The sequence below is a fragment of the Rhincodon typus genome, chromosome 5 (genome assembly GCF_021869965.1).
Source record: "Rhincodon typus isolate 14 chromosome 5, sRhiTyp1.1, whole genome shotgun sequence".
In the NCBI taxonomy this organism is placed as follows: domain Eukaryota; kingdom Metazoa; phylum Chordata; class Chondrichthyes; order Orectolobiformes; family Rhincodontidae; genus Rhincodon; species Rhincodon typus.
The window spans coordinates 110,677,506-110,702,761 of NC_063336.1; the positions used below are offsets into that span (position 1 = coordinate 110,677,506).

Sequence of the window (25,256 nt, forward strand, 5' to 3'; positions counted from 1 at the left end):
TATTTTTGTCTGACATCAAACTGTATTAAATTAACCATGTAACCAGATCTACAATAAGTTAGCTGTCTCAGAACGTGGAAGGTAAATTTTTGGAGAGTCCAATAAAGATACAGTTTATTCCTGAGTAGTTCACTCATTACAAAATCCACCAGAACAGTGTTTTCTATGGTCACTTGACTGAAACAATAGTGCCTAATTGGACGCATTCAGGAAAAATGGTGTAGATTACATTTAAAGAGGCACTGGTGTTTGAATTGTAGGGAAAAGCCAGATATGGGGGTGCATGTGTAGTGGAAATGACAACAAAAATTCTTGCTCCTGTAAATGTTCAAAAGACATTTTAACTAATTTGCAGGGCGAAGTGGGATTTGAGAGCTAATGTTTTCCGATATGGATATGCCTGCCAAAATGCCACCAATTAACCAGGCTATGCCTGTTGTTGTTCACACCAGAACATGCACTTTCATGCCATATTATTGAACATGTGACAGAATGTGACTGGAGTACTTCTGGAAAACCAGTCAGCAGTAGTTGGTTACATAATCATCCTTATGTTTGTGAAATTGGGCCTGATATTGTGGTTGGCTGTTGACAATTGATAATTGAAGGTTTTGCATACACAATATCCTCTGCCAAAGCAAAGAGTTTGCAATCTGTTTTTACTTCCAAAGGTGTTCATAGATCATACTGCTACTAGAGATTTGTTCTGGCTGGCTCCTCTTCTCTAACTTTCTATATCTTTTGAGATGGGGAATTCACACATTTGGAAGTCCATGGGTCTATTAACTGGGAGAAATAATATGACGTGGAGGAGCTGTTGTCACAAATAGCCTACACTTGATCTTGATGCTTTCCCGTTGAAGTTCAGTTTTAACAGCTACATATTCCATATTGAACATGAAAATTTGTCTTAAGCCTTGAGTTGCTATTTTCTGCGGGTCCCAAACTTTTCCACCAGTATGCAGAGAATCTTTTCTGGTCCATCAGATTAGGAACTGAGCAAGACTCATTGAGGAACAAGGTGCAGTTTATTATTCTGGTGAATAACCACATTATACTTTTTATCAGCTGTGGTGTGTAATATCAAAACTGATAAGTAAATTACAAATAGGGCCACTGCAGTAAAAAATTGAAAACCAAAACCCTAGAGAGTACCAATTCTTATGTAGCCATTCAAATTAAATCTTTGTAGCTGCCCCTCTTTAAAAGTTTTAATGAACTCCACTGTCATTAAATTTTCAGTGAATAATACTATTTAAGTAATCATTGTGCTTTTTTAACTTTCCAAGACTTTTGTCTATGTGCTAAAAAGTATTCCTTAATATTGTTTAATTTCCTGAAACCCTTTAAAAGTAGTTAACATTCTCCATTGATTAGTTTGTTTTGTGATTTGCAGGTACATCAGAGAGCGGAAGAGTGTATCAAGGCCTTAAATCTGCTTACTGATATAAACATGGGAAAACCAGTCAATAATATAGTTCCAGTGAATTTTGATTTCACTAAAATGAAGGTATGAACAAGTTGTGCTATGAGTTAGTAACGCTGAAGGGGGAAGAAACACACGGTCAAATTTTGTGGTTTGAACGTTGGAATGTTTTTAAAATACAGTTTTTCCTTCAGACCCAACTCGTCCACTAATACCCTTTTGGAAAGGTAACCATTACAGTCACGCAGTCTGACTAACAGTTGTTCAGTCCTATGTACAAATAGGTTCCATATTCCCACTACTCTCACTGAAGTCGTTTCTCCTGAATTCCTTCTGGATTTATTAGCTACTGTCTCGTTTATAGCTCCTAATATAGAGTTTACCTCGAGTAGAAACACCTTCCCTACATCTGCTTTATCAAATACCTCCATAATTTTAAGGTCTTCTATCAGGTTAATGCATAATCTGTTTTCTTTTTGAAGAGAACTCTGCTCAGTATTTCCTGATAAGCATATCCCCTCAATTCTCTTTTGTGCTTTTATGTCATTTTTCTAATGCCTCACGGCAACTGGTGATGGGTGAATAACATCTGGCTATGTCAATGGTACCCACATAGAGATGATTTGTTTCTAATCTTCTAAACTGCTTTTTGGTCAATACATACATGAGTGAACATATACATGTTTCCTTTTGTGAGAACATTTTTTTGTGTTCTGTGCTTTGACACTTTCAAATCCTTAGTACAGACAGATTTTAAAATGAGTCTGATGAATGATGTGTCCATAAAATGGTAGATCAGCTATTGTTTTGTGTGCTTTTGTACTTGCCAATAGTAATCTCTATAGTGTCATTCTGAACAGTTATATTGCAGCCTCCTTTATACTAGAAAGCCACAACCGTGTAGGTCTCCAGTCTCTTTCTCTCTGTCATTTTGTATTAGACCTTCCATTGTTTTTCATTGACTATTTTGTATATATTTTCTTGTGCCTTCTTTCTTTGTGTATACTTAATTTGCTAGATCCGTGAGCTCCCTTGCTGTTTTATGCACGTTGTTTCTGTCTTTTGACTTTAGGATTCACTACGCACCTGTTCTGGTGGCAAAAAGTGCAGAGCCATTTTGGGGCCAACTTTGGAATGGCCAGCAGTGATTCCTTTAAGGAATGCAGTTTAGGCTACTCATTACTAAAATACATAAAGCTGGTCCAGATCAAGCTCACGCAAGTGTCCCTCAAAATTGTTCACAAGATTTAAACTATTTATTATAGAACTCCAATTCGTAAATCAAGGGGCCTACTGAAATAACTTCACAGGTGCTGGTATCCTGTCACCAAGTCACCCTTCGTGGTGAGCTGCTTTCTTGAACTGCTGCAGTCCTCCTGCTGTGAGTTGACCCACAATGCTATTAGGGAGGGAATTTCAGGATTTTGACTCGGTGACAGCGAAGGAACGGCAATATATTTCTAAGTCAGGATGGTGAGTGACTTGGAGGGGAACTTGGAGGTGGTGGTGTTCCCATATGTCTGATGCCCTTGTCCTTCTATATGGAAGTGGTCTTGGGTTTGGAAGGTGCTGTCTGAGGATCTTTGGTGAATTTTTGCAGTGCATCTTGTAGATAGTGCACACTGCTGCTACTGAGTGTTGGTAGTGGAGGAGTGAATGCTTGTGGAGGAGTCCTTGACACTGATCAAGCTCCCTCAGAGCCAGCTTTGAACGAACAGAACCACTGATACTCCTGTTTATATCTGTCGGCCAGGACTCCCCGATTGGGGCTGCTAATCTGGTCCAATCAAGGAACTCCTATTATTAAAGAAGTTTATAGTAGAGAATTTAGATAAGTTAATCAAGTTTAACCAGTTTATTGGACTCCTTGGAGAAAGTAACATGCTGGGCATCAAGGGTAACTGGTGGATGTATTGTACTTGCATTTCCAGAAGGCGTTTCATAAATGATCACATCAAAGTTTATTATGAAAATAAAAGCTCATGGTATAGGATGTAGCAAATTGGCATGAATGGTAGATTGGCTGGCTAACAGGATGCAGAGACTACTCATTAAATGGGCCTTTTTCAGGTTGACAGGAGGTAAGGAGTGGCATACACGGGGATTAGTACCAGGACCTCAACTGTTTATAAGCTAGTTAACTTGGATGAAAAGACATAACGTATGGTTGCCAAATCTGCTAAAGAGACAAAGACAGATAGTAAACTTTAAAAAAGGTTGATTTGACAAATAGAATATAATGTCGTAAATGTGCGGTTGCCCATTTTAGAAGAAAGAACACAAAAAGGTATTATCCAAATGGTTAGAGATTGGAGAGCTCTGAGACAGAGATTGGGGTGTCCTACTGCATGAATCACAAGATGCTGGTATACAGGTATAACAAGTAATTAAGAAAACAAATAGTGTTATCACTTATTGCAAGAGTAATGGATACAAAACTATGACGGTTATGCTTCAGTTAAACAGGGCACTTGTGAAACGCCGTTTGGAATACTGTATGCAATATTTGTTGCCTTATTTAAGGAAGAATGGAAAGGCTTACCAGACTAAAGTCTGGATCAGGAGGATTTTTCTGAGGAAAGGTTAAAATGCTGGTTTGTATCTGCTAGAGTTTAGATTAAGATCCTGAGGGGTCTGGCCAGGGTGAATGTGGAGAGGACTTTTACTCTTATGAGAGAATCTAAAACCAGGGTTAACTGTTTAAATGGTCTCCCAAATAAAAGCAGATGAAGTCAAGTTTCTTTTCTCGCTGAGGATTGAGAATCTTTGGAACTCCTGACTTGAAAAGGTGATGGAAGCGGAGCCTTTGAATATTTTTAAGGCAGAGGTGGAAAAATTCTTGGTAGCAAGAGGGTGAACGGTTATCCGGGTATGCAAGAATGTGGATTTGAGATTACAATCCGATCAGCAATGATCTTATTAACTGGTAGAGCAAACTTCAGGTGTTGAATGGCTTGCTTTTTGCTTGCATGTTCTGTTCAATAGCCTTAGTATATATTGCTGGTACATACCACTCTCTTATTTCTCCCTTCTACTGTCTTATATTTGTTCTTTTTTTTTTTTCTGCATTCACTCTCCCTCTTTGCCTGATGTCATTTCATTTGTACGGCCTTTATCCTGTGACTGTTCTTTCACACCATTCTATTAAGTATAAATTGCTTAAAAGCTAGTTCCCTGTGTTCTTCCATACCTGCCCCCTCTTATTTTTACCCTTCTCAAACTGGTTTTGTACATAAAAGCATTTAAGAATCAGTATTGCACTGTAAAATAGATTATTTTTATAGAAGACAAACAGTCATGATCTGTTGACCACTGAATGATGTGTTTTGTATTTGTCAGGCCTAATAGCAGTCTACTTCACAAATCATTTATGTTTCACAACTTACGTGTACAATAAATTGGGATTCCTGATAAACCGGCTATTCTCATAAGCATTTGTGTAAGTTTTCAAAACAATGAAAGTGATTCATGTTGGCATTGCACCGGCTTCAGAAAATATGTTAGACACACCATTGTTCTGCCATTCCCACATTTCAATCACTTAATCAGCACTATCAACATTCTTTCTTCCCCACTACTCCACACCCCTCATTCCACTATTGCATAAACGCTGCCTGCTTCCATACTTCACGTCAGCTCTGATGAAGAGTCATCTAGACTCGAAATGTTAACTTGCTGTCTCCATGGCTGTGATTTCCAGCAATTTTTTTCAGTACAGAAAATATGAAGGCTGCTGAAATAGCTGCATATGCAATGGTTTATTACTATAACATTGACTACATACCCAGGGATTAGCTGAACAGGAACTGCTAAAAGGGTTAGAAGCAAAAGAGAAACACTTTTTTGTCCAAAGTACTTCCCTCGTTGTGATTAGAAACTGATACAGAAATCTAGCTTGAATTGCTTGGGCTGCATAAAGGTTTATCAGATTCGAGAGTCCCCTTTGCTAGGCCACTCCATGAAGACATTAAGAGAGAGTGATTCCTTGGCTTCATTGAAAACAATACAAGTCATAATCTTGAGCTGGCTGGAAAACCAGCTTCTGTGGAATGTTGTGTAACTGCAGTGGTTCAAGCATTTTGCATTTGGAAACAACTTGGAAATTACCTTTGAAGGAAATTTACTGATCACAGGTTAAGCAATCAGATTCAAAGTAAGACATTTTCAAAAAATAATGGTCTATTTTAAAACGGCATGGTGGCTCAGTGCTTAGCACTGCTGCCTCATAGCGCCAGCAACCCAGGATCGATTCCAGCCTCGGGCGACTGTCTGTGTGGAGTTTACACATTCTTCCCATGTCTGCGTGGGTTTCTTTCGGGTGCTCCGGTTTCCTCCCACAGTCCAAAGATGTGCGGACTAGATGGACTGACCATGCTAAATTGTCCATAGTGTCCAGGGATGTTTGCGTTAGACATCGGGAAATACGGGGTTAGGGGAATGAGTCAGGATGGGATGCTGTTCGGAGAGGCGGTGTGGACCTGTTGGGCCAAATGGCCTGTTTTCTGACTGTAGGGATTTAATGATTCTATGATGAATAACATAATATTGCTTGAACTTTAATAAGAGTTTTCACACTCTCTTTTTGTAGGATTCTCTGGATCTGCACAAAGTAGCTATCATGGGTCACTCATTTGGTGGAGCCACAGTTATTGATTCACTCAGCAAAGATGTTCGGTTTGGGTAAGTTGTGACAGATCTGGTACGTAGTGAATGTTTATAGAATATGTCTTTCAGTTTTCCAAAGTGATGTGAACATCCTACTGCACACTGCATGCTAATAAACAGTTGGCCCTTTAATTAATGTTTTCATTGCCAAACGTGTGTCTCATTTCACTTATGGACTTGTAAAATTGCTTGAATGCTGTAAATAGAAAATAACAGTGCTATTGTGTGATTAAACATTTGTACACCAAACTGACCAAATAACTTGAGAGATAAAAGTAAAATCTTTCAGATGCTGGACATCAAATGAAAATGGGAACTGAAAATACACAGTAGTTCAGCTATGAACTATCGAGAAAGTAACAGAGCGAATGCTTTTAGGTCAATGACCTTTCCTCAGAACTTACCAGCATTTTCCAATTCTAGTTCAAAAACAACAAGAAATGCGTATACTAGATGTGTGAAATAAAAATAAAATTCTTGAAAGACTTAGCAGGTCTGATGACATTTGTGGCGAGAAGAAAGTTGTGTTAATGTTGACCATCCATCAGCAACTTCCCAATTGTTCATTCTATATAAAAATTGCTCAAGTGGACACTATAGTTTGGTTAGCTAGTATATTAAAGTATCCATTCCCACAGCTATCTGTCAAAAAGTAAGAACTGTAGTGGAATTAAATGAGAACTGCAACTATAGATAAATTTCAAAGGGATTATTATTAGTTATCCATAAATTGGCATCAACCAAAGATCTTACTAAGCATCATTGTAAATTGCAGTCTGTAGTTGGGTTAGGTCCATTTTGCTGGAGAAGTTCTCCATCTTTTTACATTCACCTAACATAGGAACATTTCTAACAACGATGGTCATAAAATCATAAAGCTGTACAGCATTGAAGCAGACCCTTTGGTTCAACTTGTCCATGCAGACCAGATATCCTAAATTAATGTAGTCTCATTTGCCAGCATTTGGCCCATATTGCTGTAAACCCTTCCTATTCATATACCCATCCAGATACCTTTTTTAAATGTTTCAATTGCTCCAGCCTCCACCACTTCCTCTGGCAGCTCATTCCATACTCGCACCACCCTCTGCGTGAAAAACCTGCTGGAGATACTTGAAACCAAACAGCAGAAGCAGTTAGCAGTGCAGGTTCGTTGCTGGGTCAGGTAGCTGTGCAGGTTCAGTTCTTCGTTTGTTTCACTTCCCACGTAGTCACTGCTTTGTCTCTCTTCCTCCTTTCTAAAGTGTTTTGATCCCTTTTTATCCAAAGTTCCAAAACCATGCAACAGCTTATAAAATAGTGATTATTGCTCCTGGAGTTTGAGGAAATCAGCTCCAACACTGAAAATACCTCAAAAAAAGGAGCAGCTCTTGCAGCCATAACTTTTTCCCATCCTCCTCCTTGGATTACCCAGAATTGTTTGTCCTAAAACTTCTGCTTTCCTTTTTAATCTGTATCATTTTCTATTTAATTTTATCATCTAAGTCAATACAGAAACATTTGATAAATGCTTCCACAAATATATTAATTTAATTTTTTGCCCTGTTTTATTCCAAGTCCATTGCCACTTACTTCTTCAATTTTTTAAGAATTAAGAATGTAAGTAGTAGAGGCCAGTCTACCCTCAAGGTAATAGAGAAAAAAAACTGTGGATGCTGGAATCCAAGGTATACAGACAGGAGGCTGGAAGAACACAGCAAGCCAGGCAGCTTCTGGAGGAAAGGAGAAGTCAACATTGCGGGTATTAGAAGGGTAATACCCAAAACATTGACTTCTTCTCCTTTCCTCCGTATGCTGCCTGGCTTGCTGTGTTCTTCCAGCCTCCTGTTTGTTTATCCCTCCAAAGTTGCCCTGCCATTCTATAGAATCCTGGTTAATCTGCCCAGATTGAGATGGCTAAACTCCCCTTTCATGTCAGCTCCTTATGGGCCTCAACTCTTCTATTTCAAAAGTCTATGTACCGTCTCTTTAAATAGTTTGTAATTCAGCATCAGATCTAGAATTGTACCTAACATCTTGTTTTTGATGTTTGCTGATCTCTCAAGGTGTGTGTTGGAAGTTGACGCCAAGGTGCACTATTTGAGTTGAGCACGGTTGAGAGAGTGGATGAGAATTGGATCCAGATGGAGGAAGCAATGAAAGAGCGAAGAGGGAGAAGGGTGCAGGATTTTGTAGGAATGGGATCACTTTTGGGAGCACTGTTTATTTGATGGCACTCCCTCAGAAATACCATGAATATCAAAAAAGGTTTTAGAATAAGAGCAGAAGTTTAAGGGAGAGAATTTGGCAGTGGATCCAACAGGTTGAGATTGCCAAAGAAGACAAACCGGGAGGGGTCACGATGTTCATCTGAGTTTACTTTCATGAGCACGTACAAGGTTGTTTGTTGTTGAGGAGACATCTGGTGGCAAGGGTTTGGAAATTCAGGATAGTTTAGTAAAATGAACTAAACACAATAGGACTTCACAAACGAAAATCGCTATAGCACATAGCTACTATAACACCACTTGAGGCATAACTGGTAGAATATTGAAATGTCTATTTCTGACATGCACAATGGTCAGTGCACTTTTAAACACAATGTTGCCATTTAGTCAACTGTTTATCCTATTGTGAGTACTCTGAGGAAGGGTCACTCGACCACTCTGATTTCTCTCCACATTTGCTGTCAGACTTGCTGAGCTTTTCCAGCAATTTTTGTCTTTGTTTTTATACTACTAACGGATAAAAAAGCTGCTAAGTGATACAGTTATGTTTAAAATCCTGAATAATGCTCATTTCCAGGAACTCTTTGCATTTCCATATCATCTTAAACTAGTTTAAACTCCCCTGTTCCTGAGCAGTCTACTTCCTTTTTCTTTCATGCAATTAATTGCTTATCTTATTGTACACTACTGTAGGAAAGAGAGCACTTGACGCAAAAGTAATGTCAGAATATGCAGTGTTCAGTGAATCTTCATAAGAGTCTGTGCCTGGTCTCATGGTTTGTCATCCATGTAAATTATTTAGGCAGTAATGTAATTTGGTCATTTTCCTAGCAGCACAAAAATAAAGGGCAGTAAAAATTAGATGCAACAGCAAGGAGGTTAAATTAGGTACATTCTGCCTAATTGCAAAAATTAGAAATCTAACTCTGCCTTGAAGAAACTTAAATAACCAATCTCCAGTATCTTGGGGGAAGAGAATACCAGACTCTAACAACCATTTGGAGAAAAGAAATTTTCTTGCTCTCTCTCTTGCGCTCCCCCTCTCTCGCTCTCGCTGTCTCACTCTTTCTCGCAAATGCACCCTTCATAAAACAATGTCCCCTAGTTTTAGTCACCCCCACATGAAAAAACATCCTTCCAGTATTCACTGCATCCAGTCCCTTACGATCTTACACATATCAAGAAGATGACCCTTCGTTCTTCTAAATTCCAATGGATATAGGCCCGACTTGTTCAACCTTCATTCATAACTTTCTGAACCTAAGAATGTGTTGAGTGAACCTTCTCTGAACTGCATCTGAAGCAATTATATCCTTTTTTGAAATAAGGCCAAAAATGCACACACCGCTCCACATATGATCTCACCAAAGCTCTGTTCAGGCACTGTAAATGTTCTGTACTTTTACACCTCACTTTCTTGCAATAAACGACAATGAGTGTAGTGATTGGAATGACATTGGCCAGATGAATCTCAGAGTGAGTTCCCTGTTTGGGGCTATTTACCTGGGCCAATCAGGAAGCCCTGGCTGACAGATATAAACAGGAGTCTCCCCACTCTCGGGACTGACTCTGAGCTAACTAGTCAGACTCCATATACTGTGCACGTGTAAATAAAGGTGGCTTTGTGACAGATCACCGGCCTCCATGGAGTTACATCAACGACGAACTACAGTTAATTAAATTGAATAAATAGGGGCTTAGAAGGTACCTATGAGTAAAAAGATATGTCATTTTCCATGGCCAGTTTGTGGGTAAGCCAATTATTTTAAAAAAAAACTAACATGTTAGGGTTTATAGATCTGAAATGTACAAATAACACAGGAAAGTTGCAGTAAAATAATCATGCATTAACTGGACTACAATTTGAAGCTAAATCGCTATGTTTTTTGAGAAAAACAAGCCAGAAATTGCCTTTGATACTCTGATTTAAATATGATTTGGGCAAAATCTGATTGCATCAGCTGCTGAATATGTTTATGATATGTGTGGGGATAATTAACAATTCTATACTACTTCTTTAAATAGATGTGGAGTGGCATTAGATGCATGGATGTTCCCACTGGAGGATGAGGTGTATACAAAGGTACAGAAGCCAATACTGTTCATCAACTCCGAAAAATTCCAATGGGTTACTAATATCCTGAAAATGAAAAAACTTGATTCAGTTGAAATACAGCGAAAAATGATTACAATCATGTGAGTAAATGTGCTGGTACTTTACTTGTCAACCATATCCATTCAAAACTATGCCCATTCTAGGAGCCAGAGGTGACGCATATGCCAAGGACAACCTTGTGCCAGGGTGTGAGAGATTAATTATTTTATTGGGATTGTGGCATTGAAGCAAACATGGGCATAAATGATCCCCAGCACTATATTCAGAGGAGAGCAAGGGAGTCTTGCCAGTGTCCTAACCAAAATGTGACTGTTGCCAACACTTCTGCAATTTGGCAAACTTTTCTAACTGATCATTAAACTTTTGTGACCTAGTTAGCCACCTCAAAGTCATTAATAGCTGTGGCACTGAGCCAAAGGAGAGGGCCAAAGGCTTGGTGAAAGATATGGTCAGTAGGGAGGGTCCTAGAAGTTAAATTTGGGCAGGGAATTGATATGTGAGGCTAAGGTGAGCGTAAGACAAAGCTGCTAATGATACGACAGGTAAGAATCTAGAGAAAAGTTGGATGTTTTCAGGGATAGAGATGGGTGGTCATTGTATGACATCAAAGAGACAGGAGAATTAGACTGTTTGTAGGATCTTAAATACAAACATTTTAAATCTGAAAAATGAACCGACTTTCATCGGTGAGGACAGGGGTGATGAGCATATAAGCATATTCCAATGGTTAAATTACCACAGCTACCTTTAATTTGGCTTCTTCTTAAGAAATCTCCCAGATAATTAAATACTGAAACAATGACTTGAACTTTATTGCAACAACCAAATAAGATCTTTTGAGTAGGCAAGTTAAGCCCCACAAACCCAATTTAGCTATTACCCAATTAATGGTGGAATTTACCTATAATTTCAACCGGCAGTGTGTCTGTCTCTGGATGTGTCCAAGGTTCGATCCTTGTGCAGTGTTAATCTTCAAAGTTCTGCCGCTGAAGAATCCTGGAGTTGAATTTTTATACAACTTTCTGCCCTTCAAGTTTATGGTGTGACATTATTGATAATCCTTCAGATTGTTTCATCTAAAATATTGACTACTCCTCTGCAGCTGTCAAGTCTGCACCTTGCCACCTTCTCAGAAGTAGCTTCCCTGTTCCTTATTATATTTGGCATTGACTCTCTATTTGAAACACAGCCTGTCTTGTCATTAACTCCTTAAATTCCTCAGCAGAGAAGTTTTGTGGTATTAGGCAGCCAGTTATCAATCAGGTTGTTAAAACAGTTTTGTTTATGTAGCTTTGACTACTTCTTTTTCTTCCAGGCATGGCTGATTGCTGTATAACAGTTTGTCTTTGTCCTTTAACAGTTTATTCCAGAGTTATTCCTGCCTCTTTCAATCCATGAACAGTTATTAAATGTTCTGAAGTTTACACTATCACAATAGAGACATACAAATTGGTAGCACAAGTTGGCTATTCAGTCCTTCAAGCCTTATCCCCTATTCGCTATGATCACGATGATCTGTGTGTGTACCAGATTCCACATTCCCATCTACCTCCATTAACCTTAGCTGCTTGTAAGGCAGGACACTTCATCTATTTCCACCTTAAAAAGATTTGATAACTGTAACCACTTCTAAGGCAAAAAGCTCCAAAATATCTCTGAATCTGAGAAAATTACTTCATCTGTTCTAAAAAGGCAAAGCTTAATTTTAAAACCATGTCCCCTAGTTATGGACTCACCCACTAAATGTTCTTTCTCTGTCCACTTTGTCAAGACCATTCAGGATCTTCTAAACTTCAATCAAATCACTTTTTTCCCTTTTCTAATGAAAATAAGCCCAACCTGTCCAATCTTCTCAACAGTCAGTCATTCCAGGTATTAATTTAATAAATTTCCTCCAAACCACCTCTAACATAATTAAATCCTTCCTTAAAATAAGGAGACCAAGACCCCACACAGTATTTGTGATGTGCTCTCTCCAATGCCTTGAATAACTGAAGCATAACATCCTTTTCAGTTCAGTTCATCTCATAAAGAATAACATTGCATTACCTGCCATTATCACTTGCTGAACCTGTTAACTTTCTGGGATTTGAGCACTAGAATACTAACATCCCTCTGCACCTCAGAATTCAGCAGTCATTCACGATTTTAAAAATGCTTTGCTTTTTTATTCATCCTCCCAAAGAGAACAACTTCACATTTTCCCACAATAGACACCATCTGCCGGGATTTTGACCACTTGCATAACATATATCATTTTAAACCTTCCTTACATCATTTTCACAGCATACTTTTCTACCTGTCTTTGTAACATCTACAAATTTAACTAGCATATTTTTGACCCCTCATCTAAGTCATAGATACAAATTGTAAAAAGTTGAGGGTTATGTACAGTCACCGACAGGACTTCCTGGCAATCTGAAAAAGTCCCGTTTAGACGTACTGTTTTCTGCCAACCAGCCAGTCTTCTATCCGTGCTAATATATAATTCAAGAAAGCAGCTCACCATCTTTTTCTCCAGGGTCATTAGCAATGATCAAGTGGTGGTGGCATAACCAGTGACACACTCATCCATAGAATGATTAGAGAAAAATGTTGCTATTTCTTAAAAGTACCTTGTTTCATATTTGGATTGCAGGCAGAATTGAATTGTTCTTCTTTCTTTGATTCTTTATAGAGGAACAGTACATCAGAGCTTCCCTGATTTTACATTTTTGACTGGCTCTTTCCTTGGAAAGATTTTTCAATTAAAAGGAACAATAGATCCCCTAACAGCGATTGATATTAGCAACAAAGCTTCTTTAGCATTCATGCAAAGACACTTGGGTGAGTAAATAAAATGTATTAATTTGGTTACGTATTTCAATAATAAATAGTTTTCTAATTTCGGGTATCAGAACAATTAGGTAGTAATTCTATATATATGACACAATACTAAAGGTGAGACTGATGCAATCCTAGAACACTACAGAAATGCGCCTCTTCTTTAATTTACAATGAATTGTTTTGGAGTTTCCAACATCTAGTCATTCTGAATCATTCTTTTTTTGAAATTGTGATTTAAGGGTTGTGCAAATATTAAATACTTCCCATTGGAAACCAATTTTCTGAAAATTGCGAAATGTTAATGATGACACACATTTTAAAACAGTACCATAAAGTTCTGTCCTCTTATGTATAATGTGTGTAATAAAGGTTGTATATGTGAAATGAGGAGAAACACCTCCGTAAAGAACAGTTTCCCACTCGAGAATATATAGTTCTCGATGTGAATCAAACATTTACCATTGTGACAGACAAAAGCTTCCTTTTTACTTAATTGTTTCGGGATTTAACTTCAATATCAAAATTCACTTTACAGGTCTTGAGAGAGATTTTGATCAATGGGACCCCCTTATTGATGGGCAAGGAGAACACATTATACCAGGCACAAATATTCATTTGCCTTTATCGACCTCTGAACCCCAGCAATGACTTTTGAATTCTGAATCCAAACTATGAATGTTGAGTGTACTGCAGTAAAATAAAAATCAGTGTGAATGGATTTATCTGCACTGAACACTCGCATTGTGCTAAACATTTGCCTTATAAGATTGTTAGAATTCGAGTTTAAGAAATGTGTCCTAAGCCATAAAATACAATTTTTACCTCTGTTCTTTTGGATATAGATCCATGCATCTTTTGGATGAATTAGTATAACTTCAAGTACAAATCTATATTCCTTGCAGGACTCAAACAGCAGGCTCCAAGTTGGAGTAACCCTTATTGGTTGTATCTATTTTAAAATTGCACTGTATTATACAGAGTTTTTAAGGATTTCGATTATTGCATTCAGTTTGAAATTACACTATTTAAAGCTATGATGCACCATTAATTGGCTTGCATGTTTTCCTAAACCTACCATTATGGTGAAGCTTAAAGTTCATCTGTGATTAGAACTCATTAAGAAAAAATTCTTAAAACCAGAATTAATATATAACTTAAGATTTTGGAAACATAAATTATTATTTTGTGAAGATTTTTCTTGACTTGTTTGTCTACTAAAATTCATTTTGAATTGTTTACATCTTTTATGTCTTTTTGCTGCTCTTAATGAAATTTTTTAATCAAGGCCAACTCCTTCCAAGCACATTTGTGGCACTTTTGTAACTGCTGTTGACTGTTGAACACCAACCAACCTCTTTGTAACAAAATTAAAACAAAAGAACTGTGGATGCTGGAAATCAGAAACCAAAAGCAGAAATGGCTGGCCAATCTCAGCAGGTCTGTCAGCATCTGTGGAGAGAAAGCAGAGTTAATGTTTCAGGTCCAGTTCTAAAGAAGAGTCACTGGACCCAAAACACTAACTCTGATTTCTCTCCACAGATGCTGCCGAGTTTCCCAGCCATTTCCGTTTTTGTAACCTTTTCTTCATTCTGTCATAGAAGTGTCCACAACAACCTACACGGTGGAAATATTGTTTCTGATGTGCAAAGCAAGTTATTTATAGTCTATCCTTTGACAGTTGAATAGAAATAAAAATGATACGTGAAAAGAATCTGCAACTTCTTCTAACTGCACACACAGCAATCTAATTCCAAATTCCAGTCTTTCACCCACAGCTATATCATTTCTCGCCTTTGTATTGTTCTGTAAATTATTCTTCAGTCACCACTTATTCAGTAATTTCCCGATTAGTTTAGTAATGATGTAATTAGACTGCCTGCTAACAAATAGAAGCCAATGTTTCCAAAAGTATGAAGATAATCAGATCTTTAAGTGTATTTACTAGCGTCCAGCTAGCAGTATTTATAATGATAAAGATTAACCAAATTACTGACCTTGATCTATAATCATAACTAAGTTTTATATGGGGTGTATTTGAAATAACTGACAATAAAAGTTAACTATAAGCCTTAAACAACTTCACTTGGTGCAAAACTGTACACAACAATGCTTGTCCAGGGAAGATTGTAATCCTCTGCTTGAGGGAAAGGGTGGGGAATTTCACAGGAATTTTCCTCAAATCTACCACATCATCAGTGGAAAAAAACTCTGGGGAAAATAGTGCCCTCATTAAACCTATTACATTATCAAAGGCTGTACTGAGGCATTGGACAGTATCTCTTTAAGATGCAACTTAAACAGATGAGGCAGAAAAATTGGTCATCAAAGGTTCAGACCATCTGATCAGTTACTTTGACAACTCTCTTTTCCTTTCACCTAGTTCATCAACCAAGCTTCCTCTAAGGCTCCTCTTATCCTGTCCCTGGGTTTGCATCTTTTTCTAGTTTCTCTCTCTTCCCTGTTGCCCTTTCTGAGCTCATCTTGTATATAAAACCTACCTGTATCTTCCTCTCTATTCCCATGAAACCGCTGACCACCCAACTCTGCTCCTACGATGCTGCTTGGCCTGCTGTGTTCATCCAGCCCTGCACCTTGTTGTCTCTTCATTTTTTAGCTCTCAGGTTACCTGATATTGTCTCTCAAGTACTGTCCCCCTCTCTTTCATAACTGCCATTAACCTTTTTCCCTTTGAATTCAAACTTACCACCCCATTTCCAACCCCTCATTTCCTCTTCAGTCCTCGAGTGTGTTGTCACGTCCTCAATCTGTCCTATCGTTTGTGGACCTGCATGTTCAAATCCCTCCAATCGTACCTTTTCTCCCTCTATCCCAACCTTGGCACATCATCTGCTGAAACCCTAATTAGTGCTTTTGTCACCTCCAGATATTCTGTCACATTGTTGACCAGCCTTTCACATTCTACCCTGTGGAAAGTTATTATCCAAAGCTCTGCACTAACTTTTGTATCCAGTCTCTTTATTCCATCACATTATGCTTGTTACTCTACACTGGCTTATAGTTGAGCAGCATTGATTTTAAAATACTTGACCTTGTTTGGTGTCTTCATGGCCTTACCCCTATTTCTAATCTACAGCCTCACGTCACATACCTGTGCTCCAATATTCCTGATCTCCTAAGCACCCAATTTTAATTGCTCCACTATTAACGGCTGTGCTTCAGCCTGGAATTCCCTCTCCCAAACCTCTCCACTTCTCCTCCCTTCTTTTGTTTATCTGTCCTAGTATCCCCTTATGACAGTTAGAGTTCTTAAAAAAAGATGACAGTGAATTACCTTGGAATTTTTGACTATCTGAAAGATGTTGTGCAAGCTGTAAATACCTTTAGGCCAAGAATATTAATTTTGTATTAGTTGAAAAATTTATTGTTTTGACACTAATTTGAGTTTCAATGTACTATCCTAGGTTCTTCAATTAGTGTTTCATTATTGTTATCTTGACAAAATTATGACATATTTAAATCTTAAGATTTTGTCACTGAAATGTGGCCTCAGGATATCCCAAGTACAAAATGCTATTTAAAATGTACTTCTCTCCTATGTATTCACTCTTAAGATTTTAAAATGTACCCATTTTCCCCTCATGTTCAATTAAACTTATGTCATTTCAAGAAGCAGTGCTTTCTTGGTAATTTAATTTAAACTTGCAATGCAAGACTAAGTACAGTTAACAAGGATGAGTGTGACCAAAAACAAAAAGGTCTGAAAATTGTGTGACAAGGACAGTGAAAAGTGGCAGAGCCATCATAGTGTGAGGAACTGAAAAGGAATAGCACTTTTTATTGATCTGTAGTGAATTGCAAATGCTTGTAGGCCACTTCAAATAGATAGAAACATCAGTTTTCCCTTTGTTTACATTTTTTGCGAGAGTGAAGGATGTGCTATGGAGAAGAAACACAAAGACAGCACATGGGTATCCAGTGTCTGGCTCAAAACAGTAGAGAAACCTGCCTGATTGTTTGCCTCACTGAATGATGGCACCACATTTAAAATTGGCACCACAACATAAAGCATTTTCATGCAATGATCTTGCATGTCATAATTTACCTGGAAATGTACTCTGTGATCTACAAAAGATATGACAATCCTCAAATGACCCAAATAACTGGATGAAGATTGAAATAAACGCACAAGCAAAGCTCTGAACCTTGAAGTTCAGAGTTCAGACTGCCAATTCAGCATGGATGAAGAGTGGACTGGTTGGCTGAAGGGCAGGGGCATGAATGGTGTTCCCCTGACACAACATAGAAGGTTCTTGTACCGTGGAGATGCTCTCACAGGGTGTTACTTCTGCAACCTGTTGGTGGGCAGATCGATCTTAGAAGAACCTGCATGTCTTTTTCAGCACTGGTACTTGCAGCTGTTTGATCTGCACAGCAACAAGATATGCAAGCATGGAAATGAGCATTGATCGCATGATCTAGATTCAAACCTACAACAGTGCTCCGCCATTGAGTGGCTTCTGTCTGGCCTGAAATAGATGCTGAGGCATTGGTCACTAGATGCTACTTCCAAGCTGCATTCACAAGTACTTTATGAAGTTGTCCACCATTTTCACACTGTAAATACATGATTGCAAGCTCATCACGGAATTCTGTGCCACGTGGGAGCGGGACACCTCCCATGCTCCTTGACCATAACAGGTTCTGTGGGAAGGTTCAATGCAACAAGCATCTCAATTTTCATCCCTATCACACTGTCCTATACCCAGGAGAGTACTCTTTTTAGAATAACTCATTTGTGGCCTCAACCCATGGAGCTGGCACATACACCACACTTTCCACATGTCACATTCGTGGTGAGAGACAACAGACCAGTACAGCAACAGGAGGCCATTCACACACATTGAATCTGAAAAGGGAGGAATTGCTGAGCGTTTTCGTGAAGTGACCATATTTCTATGTCCATTCCACTTGACATTATTCCTATGTGGTGAGAGAGGAGTATATAAGTTGACTTTGTTTAACAGGCTGGGTCAAGTTTGATGGGTAAGATGATATTTGCCCATGTTCTCATACATTTATAATGAGCAAATTGGATCCTGCCTGGTCTGTGGCTGTTAAGACTTTATCCAGTGTGTAGCGGATTCTAGTGAACAATCTCCAGTTTACTCACCCATTGGTGAACTCATCTCTTCCTCTACCTCCTCTTGTTCCTTCTAAGGATTAAAGCAGACAGCAGAGTTAATTTTCCTTACAGTTTTATTTTCAGATGCTAAACTTACTATTTAATTCACTGACATCGATCAAAAGTATATACAAAAAAAATGCCAGTCAACATCCAGTGTGGTGGCATACAGATTATATTATTTTCTGTCAAATATATAGAAAACAGGTGAAAAAGGCCTAGGTCAATTTGGGAGAAAATGTTTCTCCATTTCCTCCCTTTCTTTAGGTGATTTAAATCTAGTTCAGCATATCATTTCTTATTCTAATAAGACCATAAATATCCCATCCCTACTTTACATCCACTGCCTGAACACAGGACCTTGGATCTTGGCTTGCATTAACCTCCAGTCCAGCTCAGGACCAACAGCCACTTTGTGAACATTAGTTGATAACTTGAAACTGTTGAAGGGTTGTCCAGATTTCCCATTTCTATTATTAGTTTGAATGCAAACTCTTTCAATTTATTTTCAAGGCTGGTTATAACATATTTTAATGATCTGTTTATGGTGGTGTAGTGTTATATTACTGGACATATAATCCAGATGACTGAATGCTGAAGGATGGTGGAGGCATTTGTGTGGGAATGAAGACTCCGGTCAATTGATACAGTATTACCAAAGAATAGCAGTCTAACTAGAGCAAATCCCTAGAGATTACAACATGGAGTCATGCTGCTGGCGTACTTAGGACATGAGTGTTCATTATGACGATTATCATAATGTTGTTATACAATAATCTGATGTGCATTCTGCCTAAACAACTAGCTGTCAATCAGGAATTAGTAAACTGGTTGCAGTAATCCAGATTAACTGTTTAGATCATCCATGAAACAATTAATCTAACCAATTTAACAGTGTAACCTTAACACCTGAGTAACAGGTGCACCGTTCTGAAAACAATTACCTACTCTGAAAATAAAAGGGTGGTCCTGTTTGCTCTTCCAACTTGGTATATTCAGACACCTCAGATCAGAGCAGTCAGCAACATTGTTGTCTGAATAGTGCCCATTGTGAGGCCAGTAAACCAATACCCTGCAACATCTGAACAACCCCAATGTGGATCACTGCTCGGGGTGAATTACAATGAAGCTGATTATCCAGATGGTGTGATTCACATCAACTAAATGTGGCACTAGGAATCTCACTTCATGGCTCAAGAATCAACCAGAAGCAATAGGTGGAGGTATGTCCTAACAGACTTGCAATTATCAGGGTCACCTATAGAGGGTTGGTAACCCATTTGAGTCAGGAACAGATTTGGTTGTTGCTGTCAAATGCAGCCACGGTATTTGCATCCTGTATCTACACTTGGCTGCCAGTCAGAAATGGTGGGCGGGATGATGCATTAATTTCTCAAACGAAGGATTCCCATGAGGCTGTAGGTTTCATAACAGATCATTACTGACATCTACAGCATTGGAACAATATGCCATCTGAGCAGTTGTTGGAACAACTGAACTGTACATTGTCTGCTGCCAGCAATAGAATAGAGATAGGGACTGCAAAAGCTGCTCTGTATGTTCTCACTTCCTTATTTTTAGAATCAAGGAGATAAACTGATAAATATATTGAGAGATACTGGAACGAGTTAGTATAATCATCAGCATACGGTGACTATCTGTCTTCCAGGGGGTTGAATTGGGGGTATACATGGAAGTTACAAACCTGTAATACAGAAATAGATTAAAGAGTGACTTAGTAAATGGAGAAGTTGGAATGGGAGAAATAAAGCATATTCCTATTAGAAGAAATTGAGTTTATTTGGGAAATCACTGGCAAGTTCAAGAATATTGACTTCATCAAGGTAGTGGAACAACTGTGCTGGTAGACTAAACTGAAATTCCTCGAATACCCCTGGCTTTGTTATAACTAGATCTTAACCCATAGAATTAGACAGAACAAAAGTGAGTCTATGAAACAAAGACATGATGTGGATATTCAGTTACTGAATACAATATTTGAGAACGTAACTTAAAAGGATGTCGGTAAAGTAAAGGAGGCTTATACATCTAACCCACCATCTTTAATAGAAATGCAACAAATGGATTTTGTTGTATTAGAAAGAGTTATACCGAACAGTACGCTCAGACAATGAATTAGAATGTTATTTGAAAGACGAGGTCTTAGTGAGGAAATGCAGACCACCTCAAGTACCAACTAAGTGATCCATCGTTTTTATGAGTAATTTTCAAATTTTATGACTAGCCATGAAATTCCAAAGGCAGATCACTTGTATATTAGGAAAACACAAGCTAAAGAGTTTAAATATTGATATTGGCCAGGATTATATAAAGATGCAATCAAATTATGCCAAACATGTCAGGTAGTGGGGAAATCCCAATCCCCAATTAACCTCTAATTACAATATCAGCTTTTCAAGAACCATTTAAAAAGGTCTTAATAGGTTCTGTAGGATCTTTACCTGAAACCAGGAATGGAAACCAATGTCTTTTAGATTATGAATGTTTCCACCAGATTTCCTGAAGCATTGTCTTTAGTCCATTTTTTACAAAATATGGATTATCCAATGAAGTACAACCAGATCAAGGTTTTCATTTTATGTTGTAATATTCAAATAAATTATAAATAGTTTCATAATAAAATAATTTACATCTTCGGTTTGTCATTCACAATTTCAAGGTGCATTGGAAAGATGGCATCAAACATTGAAGACTATGATTAGAGCTACTTGCCAAGAATGTACCAATGATAAGGAGAAAGAAATTTTTTTTGCTACTATTTGCCATTCGGGATGATTTTAATGAAGGATTTGATCTTGATGAACTAATATATGGATATGAGTTGAGTAGACTACATAAATGAAAGAAAAATTGATAATGCAAAGCTGAGAGATGATACTCTGCTTTCAGAGAAAAACTGACCAAAACATGAGAGTTGGCTAAAAAAGCAGTTAGAGTGTTCAATAAACAGTGAAAACAAGAGCAGATAAAAGGTAAAGTTTTGACATTTTGTTACATGGGACAAGATGCTAGTGTTGTTACTTGTCTCTGCGGTGGCATTGAAAGCAAGGTTCACTGGGACCTTATCAAATCAAAGAAACTCAATAATGTGAAGTATGTAGCTCCAGTCAGAATGAATCAGTAGTATATAAGCTAACGTGTTTTAAAGATATTATGACATTTTATGAGAAAAGTGCACTTATGGTAGTGGAAAATATATGGCATGAAAGAGAAATATGAGAACAATTTGAGAATAAATCAAAAATTGAAAATTCAAAAGTTGACCCTCCAACAATCAGATTAGAAAACACAGAGGTGCTTAAAAGATTAGCTGGCATCATGTTTTATCTTCCATGAAACGACTGTTGTGACTTATAACAATTATACAGAACTATGAATCAATTTGTGGGAAATACAGTTCTGCTTTTCCACAATGTTAATGCGGGAGTGCATTAACTCAAAAACAACAGTACAGAATCAATCCAGAAACCTTAGCTGAAGTGAGGGAAGAGATAGAAGTTTGTGACAATGACATTATTGAACCAAATTATAGTAGCTGGAGTTCACCTATTGTGATGGTACTGAAATTGAATGGGTTTCAAGGATTCTGTATTATTGCAAAGTCAATGTGGTAATGAAAGTGGACTCATACCCTTCACCAAGACTAGAGGACTATATTGAATGAATTCGTTACTTGAGTTGTCACAAAATTGACTTGTTAAAAGGATATTGGCAAGTGCCATTGATTGATGGAGTTAAAGAAATATTGGTATTTGTAACACTGAATGGACTTTATCAATGCAAAGTCATACCATTTGAAACGAAAATACACCAACATTGAAACTATTAAACAACGCAGTCATTGCAGAACTCTATACCTGTGTGTTTACATCAACGATTTAGTTGTTTCGAGCCAAAGCTGGGAAGAACATTTACATCACTTGACTGAACTATTTGACCAGGTACCAAATGCCAAAGTGGCAATAAACTTGGCTAACAGTGAGTCTATAGGTGCAAGGCTGGAAAAGCACGGCAGGTCAGACAGTATCCAAGGAGCAGGTAAGTTAAAGTTTTGGGCTGAAACATTAGCTTACCTGCTCCTCAGATGCTGCCTGACCTGCTGTGCTTTTCCAGCTTCACACCTATAGATTCTGGCTTCCAGCATCTGCAGTCCTTATTGTCTCCAGTTGGCTAACAGTGAATTTGCCAAGGCCAAGGTGATTTATTTGGGCCACACTGTGGGCCAAGACCAAGTAACACCTAGAGAAGTGAAAGTACAGGCTATTTTGTATTTTCATATGCCAAGTCAAAATGTGAAATTTTGCATCATGTTGGCATAAGGAGATTCTCATGCAAGTTTGTTCTGAACTTAAGCACTGTTGTTGTACCATTAACAAAGCAGAAAATCTAAATGAATTACAGACTGCCAAAGTCCCTTTGAAAGCTTGAAAGCTGTGTTGACAATTGCAACAGTGGTTAGCCAGACCTAATTATGAGGCCATTCAAGCTGGTTGTTCATGCCAGCAACATTGGTATGGGAGCTGTTTTACTGTAAAATGATAGCATGGGGATCGAATAGCCTTTCAGGTATTTTCAAAGAAACCAACTGCGTGTCAGCAAAATCATTTTACAATGAAGAAGGAAACTTGTGCTGGCTCCATATCATTTTTAAATATACATTAGCAACAACATGAAAGAAACAAGAAGGGCCAGAATGCTTTGATTTTCTCAGAAAAGTTTGGGATTAGAACCCAAGATTCTTTTGATGGAGATAGTAGGAACTGCAGATGCTGGAGAATCCGAGACAACAAGGTGCAGGGCTGGATGAACACAGCAGGCCAAGCAGCATGGAGCTTAGTTCTCCAACAATGTATTGTTTACATGTCTGGAAAAGAAAATTTTATGGTGGATGCTTTATCAAAAGCACAGTGAAGGACACTGAGTGATATGGCGCTTGTGGACTTAATGTAAAGTAAGATTGCTATATGACTCATTGTATGTTTACTATCAACATATGACTACTTTTAGTGTAGACGTAGTATTGTTTTCATTGAATAATGATTATGCCACTTAAATTTTATTTCTTATATAATACAAATAAATTCCAATACAGCATAGGAACAGGCCCTTCAGCCCACCAAACCTGTGCTGATTCCAATCCTTATTTAGACCCGCTACTTATTGTCCATACGCAGTTTCAATCCTTCTGTTTGCTTCCTGTTCATGTGTCTATTAAGATAAGCCTTAAATGTTGCTAACATGCCTGTTTCCACCACCTCCACTGGCAATGCGTTGCAAGCATCCACAACCCTCTGTGTGAAAAACTTTTACCCACTTCTCCCATAAACTTTCCTCTCTCATCTTGAAGCTGTGCCCTCTTGTAGTTGAACTTTCCAGCCTTGGACAAGGCCTCTGACTAGCCACCCAATCTATGCCTCTCCTAATTTTGTAGACGTCTATCAGGTTGGCCCTCAGCCACTGTCTTTCCAACGAAAATAATTTGAGTTTATCCAATCTCTCCTCATAACTAAAACCCTCCAGACCAAGCAACATCCTGGTAAATCTACTCTGCATCCTCTCCAAAACATCTATGTCCTTCTGGTAATGTGGCAACCAGAACTTCATATAATATTCCAACTGTGGCCTAACTAAAGTCTTATACAGCTGTAACATAACTTACCTACTTTTATACTCAATGCCCCATCCGATGAAGGCAAGCGTGCTATATGCTTTCTTAACCACCTTATCAACCTTCAGGGATCTGTAGACTTGTATGCCCAGATCCTTCTGTATGTCAATGCTCCTAAGGGTTCTGCCATTTATTGTATAATTTGCACCTGAATTTGATCTTCCAAAATGCATCACCTCGCATTGGCCGGATTAAACTCTGTTGTCTGGTTCCTCTTTAAACAAGTTGCAGACAACTCTGACCAGAATGTTATAAATGAATTTGCTCAAGTGTCCCACAATACCAAAGCGGTCAAAATCAATATAAATACAAGCCAGTACCAAAGCAGAACATTCCCACTTTATTGGGAACAAAATTACAACAATTTTTAATACTAAACATATTATCCCTAATCCTATTTGGCCTCTTATGGTTACAATACTTCCTGAATCTCTTGTAAATTTACACAGTCACTCTCTCTGTGGCTCTGACTCTCCGAAGCTACTTTATCTCTCTCTCTGGATGGTCAGTTGCTCTCCTCCAAAAGGCCTCAGACGATTCCAAGAGTGGCTCCAAGAGAGCAGTCTTGTTTTTATACCTTTTAGATGGTCTTCTGGAACTTTCTATAGTTCTGACCAATCAGGGAGATACCCTTAAAAGTTTGAAACAAGAGTCAATCATTTAGATGGCATGCTACTGTTAGTTTCTTTGTGTAGCAGGACCTGGTGCCTTTCTGTCTGGGCTGCCCTTTATTTAGTGGATAAGTTGTTGGGGGTGTCTGTGCAAATTAACTGTTGCCTTTTGCATTATGCTAATGTCATTAGTACCTGGTTGATGTGTTTGCAATCTATTTGGTGGGTGGGTTTTGTGATTTCAGAGTTTCATTTGGCCAATGTACCCAGCATCCCTTGCTGTTTAGCCAAGTTGGCAAGTGTTTTAGCAGCCAGGAGGCTGCTACAACTCCATCTGCCGTTTCTCTGCCCAAATTTGCAATCTATCAATATCCCATTGTATCCTTTGACAATTCCCCACCCACTATCTGTAACTCCGCCAATTTTGGCATCATACACAAACTTACTAAGCAGACCACCTACATTTTCCTCTAGATCATTTATATTTACTACAAACAACGAAGTTCCCAGCATTGATCCGTGAAGAACAGCACTAGTTGTTGAATTCCATTCTGAAAAGCACCCTTTCCCTGC

At 38.3% G+C, this 25,256-nt stretch overlaps 1 protein-coding gene across 2 annotated transcripts in view; it reads left to right on the forward strand.

The window, feature by feature from the left end:
* The window catches only part of pla2g7 (phospholipase A2, group VII (platelet-activating factor acetylhydrolase, plasma)), a 46,284-nt gene extending 31,588 nt beyond the window's left edge, over positions 1–14,696 (forward strand). For both annotated transcript variants that reach the window (XM_020518844.2, XM_048597353.1), the window contains 5 exons: positions 1,397–1,510; positions 6,015–6,106; positions 10,324–10,494; positions 13,092–13,240; positions 13,776–14,696. In XM_020518844.2, the coding sequence (XP_020374433.1) occupies positions 1,397–1,510; positions 6,015–6,106; positions 10,324–10,494; positions 13,092–13,240; positions 13,776–13,888 (639 nt within the window). In that variant the 3' untranslated portion in view covers positions 13,889–14,696. The remainder of the gene's footprint in view (positions 1–1,396; positions 1,511–6,014; positions 6,107–10,323; positions 10,495–13,091; positions 13,241–13,775) is intronic.
* The last annotated feature ends 10,560 nt before the right edge of the window (positions 14,697–25,256 follow it).